The sequence below is a fragment of the Podarcis cretensis genome (assembly GCF_951804945.1).
Source record: "Podarcis cretensis genome assembly, chromosome: 6".
Taxonomy (NCBI): Eukaryota; Metazoa; Chordata; class Lepidosauria; order Squamata; family Lacertidae; genus Podarcis; species Podarcis cretensis.
The window spans coordinates 97,489,489-97,507,338 of NC_137175.1; the positions used below are offsets into that span (position 1 = coordinate 97,489,489).

At 42.6% G+C, this 17,850-nt stretch overlaps 2 protein-coding genes across 2 annotated transcripts; one reads left to right on the forward strand and one right to left on the reverse strand.

Annotated features, from left to right (window-relative positions):
• The first annotated feature begins 2,005 nt into the window (after positions 1-2,005).
• LOC307218444 (uncharacterized protein) lies at positions 2,006-3,729 on the forward strand. Its single transcript, XM_079980703.1, has 2 exons — positions 2,006-2,365; positions 3,348-3,729. The coding sequence occupies exons 1-2, from the start codon at positions 2,030-2,032 to the stop codon at positions 3,612-3,614; spliced, it is 603 nt and encodes a 200-aa protein (XP_079836829.1). The 5' UTR covers positions 2,006-2,029; the 3' UTR covers positions 3,615-3,729.
• Positions 3,730-8,863: 5,134 nt separating this feature from the next.
• Positions 8,864-16,767, reverse strand: LOC307218859 (ankyrin repeat domain-containing protein 45-like). The gene is made up of 5 exons (XM_079981801.1): positions 16,657-16,767; positions 16,367-16,465; positions 10,189-10,408; positions 9,346-9,513; positions 8,864-8,954 (listed from the first exon to the last, which is right to left on the reverse strand). Exons 2-5 carry the CDS (start codon positions 16,448-16,450, stop codon positions 8,935-8,937), a joined length of 492 nt encoding a protein of 163 aa, XP_079837927.1. The 5' UTR covers positions 16,451-16,465; positions 16,657-16,767; the 3' UTR covers positions 8,864-8,934.
• Positions 16,768-17,850: the final 1,083 nt, after the last annotated feature.

Genomic DNA, 17,850 nt, shown 5'->3' on the forward strand with positions numbered 1-17,850 from the left:
ACAACCAAATTGACTATGGGGTGAGCGAGACGGAGCTCCTGGTCTAAGAAGCTGAGATAAGTCTATAACCGTGCAGAAAAAATGAACAACTTTTAATAAATTTTCATTCTAGGCCATGCTTTTTTTGTTATCTATGAGATGCCTTTTCTAATATTATTTTTAAATGCTTCTATGTTACTGCATTGACTGACTTCTAATTATTATTATTATTATTATTATTATTATTATTATTATTTATTATTATTTGTACCCCGCCCATCTGGCTGGGTTTCCCCAGCCACTGGGGGTGGCTTCCATATTATTATTACACCAATATGTTGTGTAACAAAAATCAGCTTGTACAACGGGACTTCTAGTTTCTCTTCTTCCCCCTACAGCCCCTCAAATGCCCCTATAATTTGCTCTAGAGCAGTGATGGCGAACCTTTTAGAGAATGAGGTGCCCAAACTGCAACCCAAAACCCACTTATTTATCGCAAAGTGCCAACATGGCAATTTAACCTGAATACTGAGGTTTTAGTTTAGAAAAAACAACTCATACATTAACATCTTTTGTCTTAAATGAAAAACACAACAACAGAGCTTTCAATGATACAAACAACTTTTTTTTGAAAGGTAAAGGTTTGCATTTTGCATGCTTTTGGACAATTAATGTGATTTTTGCTGTTGTACGCATGCTGATAATTTGTATAACCTTGCTGAACTCAAGGCGGTTTACTCCCGAGTAGGAACAACAGACTGGCGGGAGGCCCTGGTGCATCAAAAGTCAACACCTGCTCAGCCGCTTGCCAGGGTTACCACAGCTCTAAATGCGCCTGAGAGCAGAGCAGGAAGGCAGGTTGGGCGCAACTGAGCTTGATGGTGGGGAGGCGGAGCCAGCTCAGAGGCGGCCGTCAGGTTTGGTTGCGATGGCAGATGGGCTTGATCGGTGACTTGAGTAGCGGTGGTGCAGGCTTTGGATGGAGTGGCAGTTTCCTGGCACAAGCCCTCCCCCCCACACCCCTGGGCAGCCCTGAGGGTGAAAATGGTGCCCTAGTAGCGCTGGGACCATGCTGGAAGTGGCCAGAAGTCTCCTGCAATGCTGGAGTACCAGTTTCACCTCCTAGCTACGGCCCTGCTTGGGGGGGGGGACGATGCGCATGCCCACAGAGAGGGCTCTGAGTGCCCCCTCTGGCACGCGTGCCATAGGTTCACCACCACTGCTCTAGAGTGTTCCCCAGCCCTGTGGAACAGATTTCCAGGGTGTGTAGAGATTTCCAAGGTGAAGGGAGGAAAGGAAGGAGAAGCCACCTTGCACAGGCAGGTGCCCACTCTTGCTATGTTGGATCTCATTCAGGAGCAATAAGACTCATCCAAATGACTATGTAGTATCCCTTCACCTTGCAATTGCATACATCCTCCAGAATTCATAAGCCAACTGTACTATTATATTATGTAAAGGTAAAGGACCCCGGACGATTAAGTCCAGTCAAAGGTGACTATGGGGTGTGGCACTCATCTTGCTTTTCAGGCCGAGGGAGCTGCTGTTTGTCCACAGACATCTTTCTGGGTCATGTGGTTCAACAGAACACCATGATGAGTGCCAGAGCGCATGGAAACGCCATTTCCCTTCCTGCCACAGCAGGTTGGCAGAAGCTGGGACAGAGCAGTGGGAGCTCACCCCATCGAACACATTCAAACTGCCGACCTTCCAATCAGCAAGCCCAAGAGGCTCAGACCACAGCGCCACCCATGTCCCCCTGAATTATCTGACAAATATAAAGTAAGCTTTTGAAAATTCCCAGTTTTATAAACTCTCCATACTTTGCACTGAGAAAAGTGCTACTGAGAAAAATCTTGCAATCATAATGACATCATAGAAGCTTTCATATATAAAGATCAGGATCCCCCTTTATGACATCACAGAACCCTTCCCCAGCTGATGGGTTGATTATATTCCCTGCATTCAAATCTCTCCAGTGCTCAGGCTGAGAGCTTGGTCATGATGGAAAGATTTATCTGAAGACATTTCTTGCTGAAAATTTCACAGAATGTTTTCTCAAGGTCCTTGTCAGGTTTCCCTCCTTTGGACAGTCTTATTGTTTCAAGATGTTATTGGCTTTTGTGAACGACCAGCTTGGACAAGAGTCGGTTGGGAAATGACTCCACAGGATCTGGAACTACTGGCAACTAAACAGCTATCTAACTGTTTTCGTGATTCGATGTGTCAAGTATGCCATTGTTTTACTGGCTTAGGACTATCCAAAGAGTCTCTAGAAGTTGTGTATGCTGGTTGTAAAGTAGCATTCCTCATAGTGAGTGGTTTAGTTGTGCACTACCTGTTCATCAAACTGAAACTGAAATTGACACTGGCGAAACCCACAATGGTAAGATATTCTCAACTAGCACATTGTCTGGCTCCCTAGCTTTAATTTCTGACCTTTAACTCAGATTCCAATTTAATAGAAAAATATATGTAAAAAAACAAACCATGAGTCTTAATGCTGATCCCAGTCAGAAGTACTTTCTAAGTAACACGTGTCAGGACAAGGTGAGCACAGCCACACTATAAATCTACTGGTTTTATTTAACATCAATTTCCTCTACAGAACCCTGGAAGTTGTAGTATGAGCTGACAATTCTGTTAGGGATCCTTAGCACTCTCAGAACTGTGATTTTGCTAATTCTTTGCAAGGACAAAACCATGTATAGTCTGGTGTGTAGATATGCCCAATGTGTACTTTGTACACAAAAATTTTGAACAACTGAACCACCTGGGATTCTAACTACAGTGAAGTGGCTAAATATGTGCCTAATTTATACTTTTACCTACTTATACCTACCTATATGTTAAAGAATCAAGTCATCTCGCTATCTAATAAGCTCAGCTTTCACAGAACAGCAGATAGAAGACCAATGAGCATACAGTGGTACCTCGGGTTACATACGCTTCAGGTTACAGACTTCGCTAACCCAGAAATATTACTTCAGGTTAGGAACTTTGCTTCAGGATGAGAACAGAAATCGTGCTCCGGCGGCGCAGTGGCAGCAGGAGGCCCCATTAGCTAAAGTGGTGCTTCAGGTTAAGAACAGTTTCAGGTTAAGAACGGACCTCCGGAACGAATTAAGTATGTAACCAGAGGTACCACTGTACTACCATAAAGCCAAAGGAAGGAGTAGGAGATGTTGTTTTTTATGCCACAGGGTCGAATCCAGGACAGCAATCTAAGACCAGGAGTATAGGGATTTCAGACATCAAATTCCTCTTAAAAGGCATAATAGCAGGGTCAGTGGAAGAGATGGCAACACTATTTAACTTGTAAATTGCTTTCGATGCAAAGTATTACTCCGTTTTTTCATTTTTCTCAGCCCTGTAGGACAATTGTCCAAGCACCTGCATTTCCAGTTGCTGCCAAAGTGAATGATGAACACACCCACAACATGGACAAAATGCTCTACAGGCTGGTGGCCAACACCTCCAAGATGATGAAATACATGAAGCATGTTGCACACCGTTACAAGAAAGAAGTCAAATATCGCAAATTAAGCAAAAAGAGCAAAGCAGATGAATTTGATGAAGACGAACAGTTCTTCCCAATTTGTCCCCACAACCACAGCTCCAGTGGAGACACATAATGCATGAAACCTAAAACCTAGGTTCTTCCCTGCTATGTTCAGTTCTTCCTTTCATAATCTTTCCAATCATACTCTTAAGTCAACAGGGTAGCACAATAAATGACAAAAATCTCAACATGCGTGATCAACATTTTTGAGAAGAATTTAATGAAGAATCTTGTGGATGATTGAGGTGAAAGAGGCCCAAATGAAAGGCTATTAAACATTTATTTTAAAAAAAAATCCAGCCAAAAATTAAACCTGTATCTGATATGCTGTGATTCTTCCATATGACCCTGCCCACCTCAATATATTTCATAGCTAGAAGTGTTGTCTCACTGAATTCAAAAGAGACTTACTTCTGAGCAGTCATATACAGTGTCGCACTGTTAGGGGCTCAACTCTACCTATACCAAAGTCTGCCCCACAAGTTGGAGGGCTGTAGCTCAGTGCTAATAGGGTTGTGTTGCAAGTAGAAGGCCCCAGGTTTAATCCCCAATGGCATCTCCCGGTAGGGGTAGGAGAGACCCCTGCCTTCAAACCCCTGAGAGCTGCTGCCAGTCGGTGTAGGTGACAATGAACTAGATGGAGGGATGACCAAACCAGCTTTAAGGCAGTTCCCTATGCTTCCTAAATTATTTAGGGGGGGGGGCATCCACAGATGACTGAGTCTCTTATCTTTCCACTTTACTTTTAAACACACACACACACACACACACACCAGAGGCAGATTTAGGGGAGCACAACCAGTTTGCCTGCACTGGGTGGTGAGCCAAGAGGGCACATAGCAGATGCTACAATAATGACAGGCAGCAGAAGGCAAGAGGTGGAAGGGCACCAAATACTGGCATTGCAAAGGGCACTGCTTTAAGCCAAAGTCGGCCACTGCACCCTGGGGGGGGGAGAGAGCACACTTCTGGTTGGAGGGGGAGAGGATCCATTTCCCCAGGTGTTGCAAGCAGTGCCAGAGAGCCCTGTCACACACCAAGGGGCTTCTGGCGGTTCCCTCACTGTGAGAAGTGAACCAGTCGGAGGAGCTTCTCAGTAGTGGTGCCTGCCCTGTGGAATGTCCTCCCATCAGATGTCAAGAAGAAGAGTAACACTATAACTGTCAGAGCCACCCTGGGTCCCAGCTCACAAGAGACCAAAGTCCAGTCCAAGTTATATACAAAAGGTTTTATTGAAGATCATTGTCGTCATTACATCCAAACTCCGTGGCTCCACATCTGTTCCCCTTAGATGTTAGAAGTCCCCTCTGAGTCCGTCCCTCCCCTGCACCAATTTAAGAGGCTTGTGCTGCTCCACCTTTTCCTCTCCTTCCTTTTCCGCAGGGTCTTCCTGCCCCCCTGTGTTCCCTCTTTCCGGGACTCCCCAGAGGCTGAGTCTTCTCCTCCCTGCTGCCCCCTCCTTCGTGCTTTAGCACCAGGCTCCTCCCCAGAGCTCTCCCCACTTCCGCGCGCCTCCACATTTGAACTTGGCGCGCGTACGATGCTCCTGACCTTCCTTTCAACAGCCACACTGCTCCCGGTACTGCTTTCCGCCCCTTCCGGCAGGACGTCTTGCCCCGATCTCCTTCCCCCCTCTGCTCCTTGTTCTGTTCCTCCCGACACACTGGTAACTCCACCCTCTTCACTCCGTTCCGGTGGAGAAGCAGGTCTCGATCTCCAACTCCCACTGGCGGTTCCCCCTACGTTCCCCTGCTCCTGACTGCTTCCCCCTTGGGCTCCCCTTGGCTTGACCAGGGGGGCTCCCTTTTGGGAATCCTCCGATTCACTGGACGGACTCATGGACCATCTCGGGTCATTGTCGTCCTCTTCCTCGTCAGGCTGGAATCCTTCTCCCTCACTCTCGGTCTCCTCCCTCCTCTGCGCCTCTCTCCCTGAACCCCTGACAATAACCTTTAGAAAACACCTAAAGGCACCCCTGTACAGGGAAGCTTTTTAAGGTTTAATGTTTTGTTATGTTTTTATATACATTGGAAGCAGCCCAGAATGGCTGGGGCACAAATAAAAAAGTATTATTATTGGTCTGCCCATCTCTACTAGGGGCAAAGAGCAACCTGGCTTTCCCACCTCCCTCACGGCTCCATCACCCTCTCACTTCAGCGGGGCAAGTTCCTCAGATTTCCTTCTTTCGCCTCCTCCCCTCATGCTGGTGCTACTGTAATGTGTTGGGGGCCACTATTACTGTAAGGACAGCCATGCTGAAGACAAATGCCTGCTCCTCCTGCTGCCTGAGGCAGGGAGCTGGTGAGAGCGATGATCCATAGGGAAGCCTTGGCTACGGCTCCATCCGCTGGCTAAGTTGGGCACAGCTAAATCTGGAAGGAGAAAAGGTGGATTCACAGGCCCTTTCTGCCTGTGGCACGATTTTCACTCCCCACTGGGATTGCAGCCTTGGTGGGTGCCACTTCACCAATGTCTAGGTATGCCCATTCTACAATGGATAGCCACCATTGGACTAGACAGGCATTTGGTCTGAATCACTAGGACTCACACTTACGTTCCATTGTAAACTATACACTGGCCTGAATAGTACTCTGAATGTCCAGCCAGGAGAACATGATCCTTGGGTTTGTAAAAACATTCAGTCACCCACCCCGCTGTCTGATTCCAAATAAAGAAAGTTTTTTTAAGGAACTAGGTTGGTATTACAGATAGTTTTAACCAAAGTAAATTGTTTTAGCATTCGAGTCAAACATTGGCAGGAACTGAGTAGGAGGAAGGGTAGGGGGATATTTGTTTTGCATTAAAATGTAAAATATATATTTAAAATCAATAACATTTTTAAAAAGTGTTATGTGACTGTTCACATTTTAAAATACACATACAGTCATACCTTGGTTCTCGAACAGAATGCGTTCCAGGAGTCCGTTCGACTCCCGGAACCATTCGAAAACCATAATAAATATTGATGTTTATCTTTCCTCACCCTTGTTTCTCCTTCTCCTTCTCCTTCATTCATTAATTAAATTTGTATACTGCCCTATACCTGTAGGTCTCATGCAAATCTTCCCTGGTGGGGTAGGAGGTGCCATTTTGGATCCAAGACATTTTGGCATCTGAGGTGGACCCATAAAGTGCAGCTCAGGTGGCTAGTTTTCATACATATATCAGAGCTAGCCATCTGACCTGCACTATGCAAGTATACTCATAGACATTACAGGGAAGGGGAAGAGGTGGAGCCCCCTCCCTTCTAATGGACCCCAGCACAGAATAACATAAAAACAAGAAATTAAATGCATTGAAAAACCTCAGACTGTTGCACTACTAATAGGCACGCCACTCGTGTCCAGTGGTGTGCAGTCACTGGACTAGGGAGCCTAGGCTAATCCCCTAAATGTTTCCCTAGTGCCTGCTTCCCAAAGCCTGGGAAGTTTCTGCCTGGCTTAGGAAGAGAGGTGCAATGCTCCGACGGGTCCAAGAGCCCTCCTGCCACCTTCCCAAAGTCTGCCTAGCTTTAGGAAGGAGGCAGCAGAGCTCCAGCATCCTGTCAGAGGCCTGGTGCCTCCTTCCCAAAGCCCAGGAAGCTTCTGCCCGGCTTAGGGAAGGAGGCAAGATGCTCACGGGCCTGACACCAGCCCCCTCCCCCCAACTGCCCTTGCAAGCTGGTGCCTCTGGCCCTAGCTGTTCCCCTGCGAAAAATTTCATCGCAGGCCACTGCTAGTGTCCATTACAGCACTGCTGCAGGACACTTCCCCCTCTGCAACCAGGCGTGGTGGGAGTCAATGGAAGGATGGCAACAGCGAGACATTGCCACCCAAGTGCCTCCGAAACAATACAAACGCCACAGTACTCTCAGAAAGACACAGAAACACCTCAGGCACCCACACTTTTAATCAACAAAGGCTGCCCAGGCTGCCAACATTTTGGCATAGGACTGTGTCTTGGAAATGGGTGCTTGTTACAACAACATCAGATATATGGTGTAATGTGCTTAAATGCTGCTGCACCATAAAACCTCTCCCATGCATACCAGCACCAGACTAGCTATGCCCTGATAAAGACCATGGAGCTTTTTATACACAGCTTTCTTGCTCTTAGGATAACTAGCTTCCTAGAGAAAAAATCAGTTTAGTGTCTCATCTTATGACTTTTCTTTTTCTATGAAAATCAGCAATTAAACTGTTTCACAGCATACAGTTAAGCATTATCACGTACTAATATCTGCAGATGAAGTTGCTATTAAAGGCATAGGAACAGAGGTCAGTTAAAAAGTTGGACACAGTAACTTGCACTGTGTTGGCACTCGGTTTCACAAGCGCCTGCTGATCATGGTACATTCAAGGCTGGTCACGAGGCCGTGATAATCCCTCAGTTCAAGTGCATTTGACTTGCTTGATTTCAACCATACAAGGCTTGAAGGTGGGATGGTTGAAATTGTACAAGTCAAGGCAGAGAGCTTAAAAGCTCTTTTCATGCTGGGTCCAATTAGGGCTGCCCAACACATAAAGAGCTTTTATGTTCTTCATCTTGTGCATGCCTGTGCAGCATGCTGGCTCCGGAAGGTTTTTTTTTTTTTTTTAAGGTAAAGGGACCCCTGACCATTAGGTCCAGTCGTGGACGACTCTGGGGTTAAGGCGCTCATCTTGCTCTACAGGCCGAGGGAGCCGGCGTACAGCTTCCGGGTCATGTGGCCAGCATGACTAAGCCGCTTCTGGCGAACCAGAGCAGCGCACGGAAACGCCGTTTACCTTCCCGCCGGAGCGGTACCTATTTATCTACTTGCACTTTGACGTAATTTCAAACTGCTAGGTTGGCAGGAGCAGGGACCGAGCAACAGGAGCTCACCCCATCGCGGGGATTCGAACCACCGATCTTCTGATCGGCAAGTCCTAGGCTCTGTGGTTTAACCCACAGTGCCACCCGTGTCCCGCTCTGGAAGGTTCTGGGATACTCCTGCAAGATCTTGCGGGACAATCTGAGTTCCTGTAAGATCTTGCACAAGCACCACTAGCCTTCTGAAGTTGCTTGCTGGGCAAGGCCTGAGGCAGTTTTAAGGTAGCGTGACTGGTTTGGTTGGACTGGTCACCGCAATGCAGGGGCCGCCATAACAATGCTGTCCACCACTGGCAAGGTGCACTCAGCTGACTGGCTCCGGTGATACTGGGGATGCTCTTTCTCTCCCCTTCACTCATTAGCTGCGGAGCAGTTCCAAGGATTTGATTATACACAATTTTTGCTTATATGTGCAATTTTTGGAACCAAACCCCTACGTATGATGAGGGATTACTGTAAACCACTATGAGACTGTGTGCAAGAATGACACTGTTTTCTTTGGTTACAACTGGCTGATATTTGACAGCAAATTTTATTTGTTTAAGTGTCTTTTATGCTATTCTTCAAATAATAGGCGATGAGCCTGTAGTGAGAAGAAGCATAACAGAATGCATTGTTAGGACTTGCCTTTCTAGGCTCACTGTGAATTTTTGCAGAACTGATCTCACTGAAGGAAGATCACTAGCTGGCAGTTGGGCACCAAACCAGACAGGGTGGTAGTTGAAAAGAAGGCTTCCAGTAAAAGACTGAGAGCATTGTTGTATGGATAGGGATCTAAGGCTTGGAGATCAGGATGCTACTCAATCTTGGTGACCGAGATGAGAGGCAAAGCTACGTTTCTCTGACCAAAATCCAGCACTGAATCAGTCCAAAAGATGCAGTTCAAATCATATTCATTTACACCTGTCTAGAATTATGGTCTTATCATGAGTAAGATCCACATCTCAAAGAAGCTTAGAAGTTACCACTCTTACCTGCCCAATCCAAGAATGCAACACATTCTGTCTGCTCATATCGGCAGGCGATATCTCTAGCTTTTTCACCCCGGGAGGTGGTTGCATAAATTGCAGCTTCCAGTTCTATAAGAGTTTTCAAAGTCTCTAGTTGGCCCCAGGCTGCAGCACAGTGGAGGAGTGTATAACCTGAGAGAGTGAGCCAAATTAGAATGTGTAGTTGTATATAGAATACTTGTTTATAACATTCTCTCTCTTTCTCTTCATTCACAAAACAACCAAATATATCCAGCTACTTGGAAGCCAATATTTTAACCAGGATGTACCTTTAGCATCTCAATCTTGAGATACAAACCATTCATTTATTATTATTTTTAAAAGCGGGTTATCAGCATTCATTTACAAACAGACAAGCGACCAGTGTCTACTTAAGGTTCTGGTACAAAAGGGATTTTGTGCTCAAGATACAATATATGTTATACATCCTTTTTTTAAATTGTAGTCTGTTCTAAGTGATCTCTTCAAAAATGTTTCCCATTGTCCTGTCAATAATATTATAGATTTCAAAAGAAAACCCAACTTTTGCCTGCTAAACAGATGGTGCAAATTTTGTAAATACTAAATATAGGTCCAAGGTATTCCAGGTGAAAACTGTTATGTTCTGATAATGCTTTATAGGGCATTTTAAGGAAAAACAGACTTGTTATGAACTGCTTGCATGGTGTTCTGCAGAGAGGAAGGATCACCCTCAGACAACCAGGTAGAGAGGGCTTTTTTCCCAACTACAGAGAAACAAGTATGAGCGGGCAAACTAGTAAAAAAAATTGTGCAGTACATTTTTTGCATAACTGGTCAGTTATGTACCTCGGGCCGTCTTATCCTTCAGATCGACCCCATATCTTGCCAGTGTCCGGATAATGTCGCTCTGCCCAGCCATACAGGTTGCATACAGCAGGCCTCTGCCCACAATATCCTTTTCCATTAAAAGCCGATTGGCTTTTTCATGATCAGGATCTTCCAGGTCCTCAAAAATCTGTTGTACTCCCTCTGTGTCACCAGTTAGACAAGCTCTCAGGAGAGGATTGAAAGTTGCTGGTTCCGGATTTCCGGTCGGCGCCAGCGCTTAATGGCGGTCCTCCCTTCGAGCTCCGGAGGAGGACTGCTTCACGAGTTCGGGTCTGACCGCTACAGCGAAGCGGGGACCCTCAAAAATCACAGGCGCGGAAGCCTGTGAACAAGGAGACTTGGCGGACACCATTTGCGCCCCCCTTTACTGTAAAAGAGCCTTTTTAAAGGCTCCGGAGCGGCATCGGGTGTGCGTGCGGTGCTGAGTTGCTACCCAGCCCGTGAAGTGAAGCCGCGTCGCCATGAGCGGAGAGCGCCGATTCCTTCCTGAAATTTGGAACTGAAATTGAATACCCGTAAGTAGGATTGAAAGGCTTACTGGGACTTTTCAAAACTTTTTCTGAAATTTGGCAGAAATGGGAAAGGTTAAAATTAAGGAAGTCTGCCTTCCCTGGACTGTTTGACAGCTAAAGCAACGAGAATACAAAGCTGCAATTGGAGGAGAGATTAATTCGGAATTATACAACCTTGACATTAAACTTGAATTCCCCCCCTGGCAAGCAGGAGCAAGGGGGGGGGAAGGGAATAGGACTTGGCTTAACCTGCTTGGAAAAAAGTAAAAGAACAATAGTTTTCTGCCGTCTTAGACTCTTGGAGCGGGCTGCCTGAATAAAGCACTGAGCTAGTGAACTGTCATCTAAGATTTGTTACAAAGTTGGGACATTATTTGTTACAAGTTTGGGACTTTACTGAAGCTACAAATTGAAAGTTTGGACATTGTGAAAGATTGTTGCTAAAAACTTTTCCTATTTGGAATTTTTGGTTTCTCTTTCTTTTTTCTGCTTATGGGACACATTGAATTACCCCTTCTAGAGGGCTGAGGGGTAACAGTTGCAAAACAGACTGTAGAAAAACAAGTCAGTGGATTTTTCCATTCAAAGCTGCTCCTGTGGGAACGACCTTGGGACATGAGTGGCCCAGCAGAAGAAATAATAAGATCTAAAGTTAAAGCTACACAAAAGAAAAGGGGCTCAATATCTAGTACACTGCCAGCAGGAGCAGCTGGGCAGGAAAAAGTGACAAATTTACCGATGGATCCAGTGACACTAGCACTACTTAAGATAAATGAATCTCTAGAAGTCTTAACAAAGCAGAGCTCGGAAAATACCAGACAGTTGGCAGAATTGTCAACAAAATTAGACTTGAATACTAAAAGTATTACATCAAATACAGAAACTATAAATAAATTGAAAATGCCACAACTCGAAAAATTGCTGAGGAAGCTAAAGGTACTGCAGAAATAGCACAGGAAAAATTGGTACCAGTCTGTAAAAAGTTGGACCAACATGAGGCGGCCTTGTCTTTGTGGGAGATGCAGAGGAAAGAAAAAAATTTGAGATTAAGATTGGTCCCAGAGAGTGAAAAGGACAACTTGGTGGACTTTCTCACAAAAGAATTTTCAGAATTTTGGCAGGTAAACTTGGAGGAAGAAGAATTTAAGATAACAGCTGCCTTCAGATTGGGTAGGAGGCTAAATAGAAAGATTCCAAGGGATTGTTTGATAACTTTAAGATCCAAAGAGGAAAGAGATAAAATATTAAATCTACATTATCAAAGAACTCTTGAGATTGAAGACGCCTTTGTTCAGATCTACAAGGATATCCCTAAATCCATCTTGGAGGCAAGAACACATTATAAGGACCTGGTTCACCTGCTGAAAAAGAACAATTTACCTTTCAGGTGGGAGTTTCCACAAGGTTTGTCTTTTAACTACAAAGGGAAGAAAATAAAAATAAGAACAGTGCAAGATAAAGAACAATTCCTGGAAGGATACGAGGAGGATCTTCAAAAGGGAGTGGTGGAATCAACCCCAGAAGCAGATATTCTGAACTTAACATTTGGACTTAAACCACCGACTGAGGAAGAACAGCCGCAGGGAGCAGCTGGAGGTAATTAATTAAATAACAAGATGGCTCTGCAATTTCTAAGTTGGAACTGTAACGGACTGAACCTTCCCAGAAAAAGGCGTGAGGTATTTCATATCTTAAAAAAAGAACATTTGGACTTAATTTGTTTACAAGAAACCCACGTGACCAGGGCACATAGGAAATTACTTATAAACAAAAGATTAGGACAAGAATTTATTTCGTCAGATAAAGTTAAGAAAAGAGGAGTGGTGATCTATGCAAAGGAAAAGTTGGCTCCAAAGTTAATTTTCAAAGATGAACAAGGAAGATTCTTGGCAACTGAAATACAAGTCCAAGGAGAAAAATTCTTGACAGTTGGAATTTATGCACCGAATGAAGGGAAGGCAGAATTTTTTAAGAAGTTGCTTGAGATCTTAATGGACTATCTGGATCGTAATGTAATATTAATGGGAGATATGAATGGCGTGGTCTCTACAAACATGGATAAAGCACAAAGACAGGTGGTCTCTAAGGATGGGAGATTACCAAAGACTTCCTTTGAAATGACTGAAAATATGGACTTGATTGATATTTGGAGAACAAGGAACCCTCTTGAGAGAGAGGGAACCTTTTTCTCTGAAGCAAAAATGACATGGACAAGAATTGACCAAATTTGGATTACTAGTGGGATGGCTCCAAAGATAAAAAAAAATAGAAATCTGCCCAAAGACTTGCTCCGACCATAATGCTGTAAAGATGGAGATGAAACTAACAACAGCTGGTTCCTTTAGATGGAGAATGAATGACACCCTATTTAAAGATGAGGAGATTTACAAAAAGGCCCAAAAAACTTTAAAAGACTATTTTGAGATAAACCTGAAAACAGATGTGGAGAAAAGAATAATTTGGGACGCAAGTAAAGCCGTGATGAGAGGTTTCCTAATACAACAGAACTCATTAAAGAGAAAGAAACAAAATGAAAAGAAAGATAAGATATTGGAAAAGATGAAAGAAGGAGAAAAGAAATTGAGGTCAAAACCAAAGTCTCATGAGATATTGAGAGAAATTAAGTTTTATCAGATGCAATATATGGAACTGATGAATCAAGAGATAGAATGGAAAATTAAGCAAATGAGACAAAGGACATTTGAATCAGCAGATAAATGTGGGAAACTCCTAGCATGGCAATTGAAGAAGAGACAGAAATTGAATACAGTTACAAGCTTGGAGGTGGAAGGAAGGAACATTTGTAAACCAAATGAGATCAGTAATTGTTTTCAGAGTTATTTCAGAAGGCTATATGCAAGAGGGCCGGAGAATGAAGGAGAAATAGATGACTTTCTTAAGAAATATGGATTACAAAAAATTTCGCAACAAAGTACAATGATTTTAAATGAGAAAATAACTGAACAAGAAATAGAGGGTGCCATTTAAAAGATGCAATTAGGGAAATCTCCAGGACCAGATGGACTGACCTCCAGATATTACAAAGCTTTGAAGGAATGGTTAGTACAACCATTGAAGGAGGTCTGCAATGAAATTTTAGAGGGGGAAAAGGCACCTGAATCATGGAAAGAAGCATTTATCACACTTATACCAAAAACTGAGATTGAAAAGAACCAGGTTAAGAACTACCGCCCTATATCATTACTTAATGTGGATTACAAAATATTTGCTGACATTTTGGCAAAAAGACTAAAGAAGGTGTTGGTGGAGGAGATTCACAAGGACCAGGCTGGCTTTCTCCCAGGGAGACATATGTCAGATAACGTTAGAAACATAATTGACATTATAGAATTGTTAGAAGTTAATATTAATACGAAGGCGGTATTAATATTTGTGGATGCGGAGAAAGCCTTTGATAATATTTCCTGGAGTTTTATGAAGAAGAATCTCCATGGGATGGGGGTAGGCCAAAGGTTTGAAAATGGTATAGGTGCAATATATTCTGAACAAAAAGCTAAGTTAATTGTAAATAATGTGGTTACTGAAGAACTTCCTATAGAAAAAGGGACACGACAGGGGTGCCCAATATCCCCATTACTTTTTATATCCGTCTTGGAGGTATTGTTAAATATGATTAGGGGGGACCAGCTGGTTGAAGGAATTCAGGTCGGAGCCAAACAATATAAACTGAGGGCCTTTGCAGATGATCTAGTATTGACTCTACAACAGCCAGACACTAGTACGAAAAGAGTTTTAGAACTAATTCAACCTTTTGGTCAGGTAGCAGGATTCAAGTTGAACAAGCAAAAAACTAAAGTCTTGGAGAAAAATTTAACAAATGATGAGAAAGAGAGGTTTCAAAGTGAAACTGGGTTAATGGTGGCAAAAAAAGTGAAATATTTGGGGATTAATATGACATCTAAGAATGTGAATTTATTTAAAGACAATTATGATAAATGTTGGATGGAGGTAAAGAAAGATCTAGAAATATGGTCAAATTTGAGACTTTCCTTGTTAGGCCGAATTGCTGTAATCAAGATGAATGTATTGCCTAGAATGTTATTTTTGTTCCAGACATTACAGATTGTGGATAAAGTGAACTGCTTCAAGAAGTGGCAGAAAGATATATCTAAATTTGTCTGGCAGGGCAAAAAGCCCAGAATAAAATTTAAGATATTAACTGATGCAAAAGACAGAGGAGGGTTTACCCTGCCGGACTTAAGACTGTATTATGAATCGGCAGCTTTCTGCTGGTTGAAGGATTGGCTACTTCTTGAGAATACGGACATTTTGGATTTGGAAGGATTTGATATTAGATTCGGTTGGCATGCATATATTTGGTATGACAAGGTAAAAATTCATAAAGGATTTAAAAACCATATTGTTAGGAAAGCATTGTATAATGTTTGGATTCGATATAAGGATTTGTTGGAAAACAAAACTCCTAGGTGGTTGTCACCAATCGAAGCTAAGGAAGTGAAAAGATCTAATATGGAATCTAAATGGCCAAAATATTGTTAAATTCTAGAGCAAGAGAGTGGAAAAATTAAATTTCAGAGTTTTGAGAAACTAAAGCCCAAAGTACGAGATTGGCTTCATTATCACCAAATAATGGAAGTGTTTAAACAAGACAGGAAAATTGGCTTCCAGTTGGAGAGATCCAAATTAGAAACAGAGTTGTTAGAACCCAATACTAAGAACTTATCAAGAATGTATGACTTGCTGTTGAAATGGAACACGTTGGATGAGACAGTTAAATCAGCTATGATTAAATGGGCACAAGACTTTGGTCATGACATTATGTTTGCGGATTGGGAACAGTTATGGACCACCGGCATAAAATTTACGGCATGTAATGCCTTAAGAGAAAATATTATGAAAATGATTTACAGGTGGTACATGACCCCAACCAAGCTCGCAAAAATTTATCATTTGCCCAATAATAAATGTTGGAAATGTAATGAGATGGAAGGAACCTTTTATCACCTTTGGTGGACCTGCCCGAAGATTAAAGCCTTTTGGGAAATGATTTATAATGAAATTAAGAAGGTACTTAAATGTACTTTTCATAAGAAACCGGAGGCATTTCTCTTGGGCATGGTCGGCCAATTGGTGCTAAAGAAGGATAGGACATTTTTTATGTACGCTACTACAGCGGCAAGGATCCTTTTAGCAAAGTATTGGAAGACACAAGAACTACCCACACTGGAAGAATGGCAGACAAAGGTGGAGATGACTGGCAGAATCCGTGACCAAGAAAAAGAGACGGTGGAAGAAGACTGGACGAAATTTAAAGTATATTTGAGAAATTGTTGTAAAATTGATGAATGCTGAAATGTCAAGGGAAAGGAAAATATAGAATTACAGCTGTAATTGATTAAGTGTTAGAAGAAACTTAAAGAGAAAATAAGTAATTAATTAATTGGTGCGAAGAGTTGCTGAAAAATTTTTAAAACAGAGATGCAGAAAAGGGGAGGTAAGGGGAAGTCCGAGAAGCAAGGCTATGAAAATATGTTTTCTTGAAATTATACATGTTTGTATGTTTTTTATTTGTTTATGTGTGTGTATTGTTTTGTCCTTTTCTGTGTTGGAAAAATGAATAAAAATTATTATATATAAAAATAGAAAGTTGCTGGTTCCTCTTGAGGCCCCAAGTTCTCATGCTTACTTTTATTTGCTGAGTCCACTATCTCCTCTGTTGATTCCATTTTCCTGGAATAAGCCTGAAAAGGAACAAAATGGAACCTAATTTTTGTCTGCAGGAAATTCATACTATTTGGTCAAGGACAAATCAAAAGGTTGTTACGTCTCTAAGTATCCTTTCTTTTTGACTAGGAGATGCTGGAAGAAAGATAATAAGAAAGAAATCCATCCTAACAGCTATCAGCTCACCTACCCAGGATCACATTTTTACTTTTCCTCATATTAGTCACACATTTTCCATCCAGATTTGTGGCTGAAAACTAATATGCTTCCCATCTTTCATGTCCACTACTAGGTTTTCCTGCGACTCCTGGGAGTAAGAAAGAATGCAGAAAAACTACTTCTGAAAAACCTTGTTTCACCAGAATTACTACACTCACAGTGTGAATCTGTGCGTGTTTATCCAGAAGAAAGTCCCACTGAGTTCAGTTAGTGCACATAGGATTACAAAGTTCCAACATACTTTCTCAAAATGTGACCCATGAATATTTGATTACACTATTGGCATAACAACATGTGTTTGAAGAAGTCAGATAAAAAGGGAAGATATCAAAATATTAACTCCTGTTGTTCTTAAACAATTGGGTGGAACTTATCCAATATGAACACCTAATGTTCTTTGTATTCCACAAAATCTGTAAAAAGTTTCAAAATATAATCCTTTTGCCAAAGTAATTTATCTCCTTTCTGGTTTGGTTCAAAGATACTGTTAGATGTCACCCCTACTCTCCCTGAGCTGTGCAAGATTCCAGCGGATGCATGTGCGCTATACCCAGGGCGTTTTTCCTTTTTGGGGTTTTCCGTAAGAAATGAAGTACATGTATTTGTCAGCCTCATTCAAGATGTACCAAATCTATTTGGAGTTTTTTGTGGGGGGTTTTTTGTATTTGTATCCCTCTTGAGCAGCCTTCTCCCAACCTTGGCACCTTCCAGAAGTTGGACCAAAACCCTGATCAGCCTCAGCCAGTGTGACCTGGAATACCTGGAATGCTGGGATTTGGGGTACAAAGCACCTGAGAGCACAAGCTGGAAAAGGCTACTCCTGTGTTCTGCTAAGATTGCCAAGTGCCAACCTCTCCATGAAGCCTTTGACATGTTCCCCACTGTGAGGAAGTCTAACTGAAACGAAGTCTTCTCCCATTTTATCCATGCCTTGTGCCCATATCTTGTCAATGAGTCCCTTTTGAGGCAGAGGCCTGTCCCTTTCTTTGTTCTTTGTAAATGTGCCAATGGGTATGTGGCTGATGCTAAATAAATAAACAAAAATAAAATAAAATATAACCACCAAATAACTTTCTGGACACTCAGATTACCCTGCCTGCCTGATAGCAAAACTACAGGCTTTGTATTCAAGCAACTTATTATTATTAAAACAAAACAAAAATCCTTCCAGTAGCACCTTAAA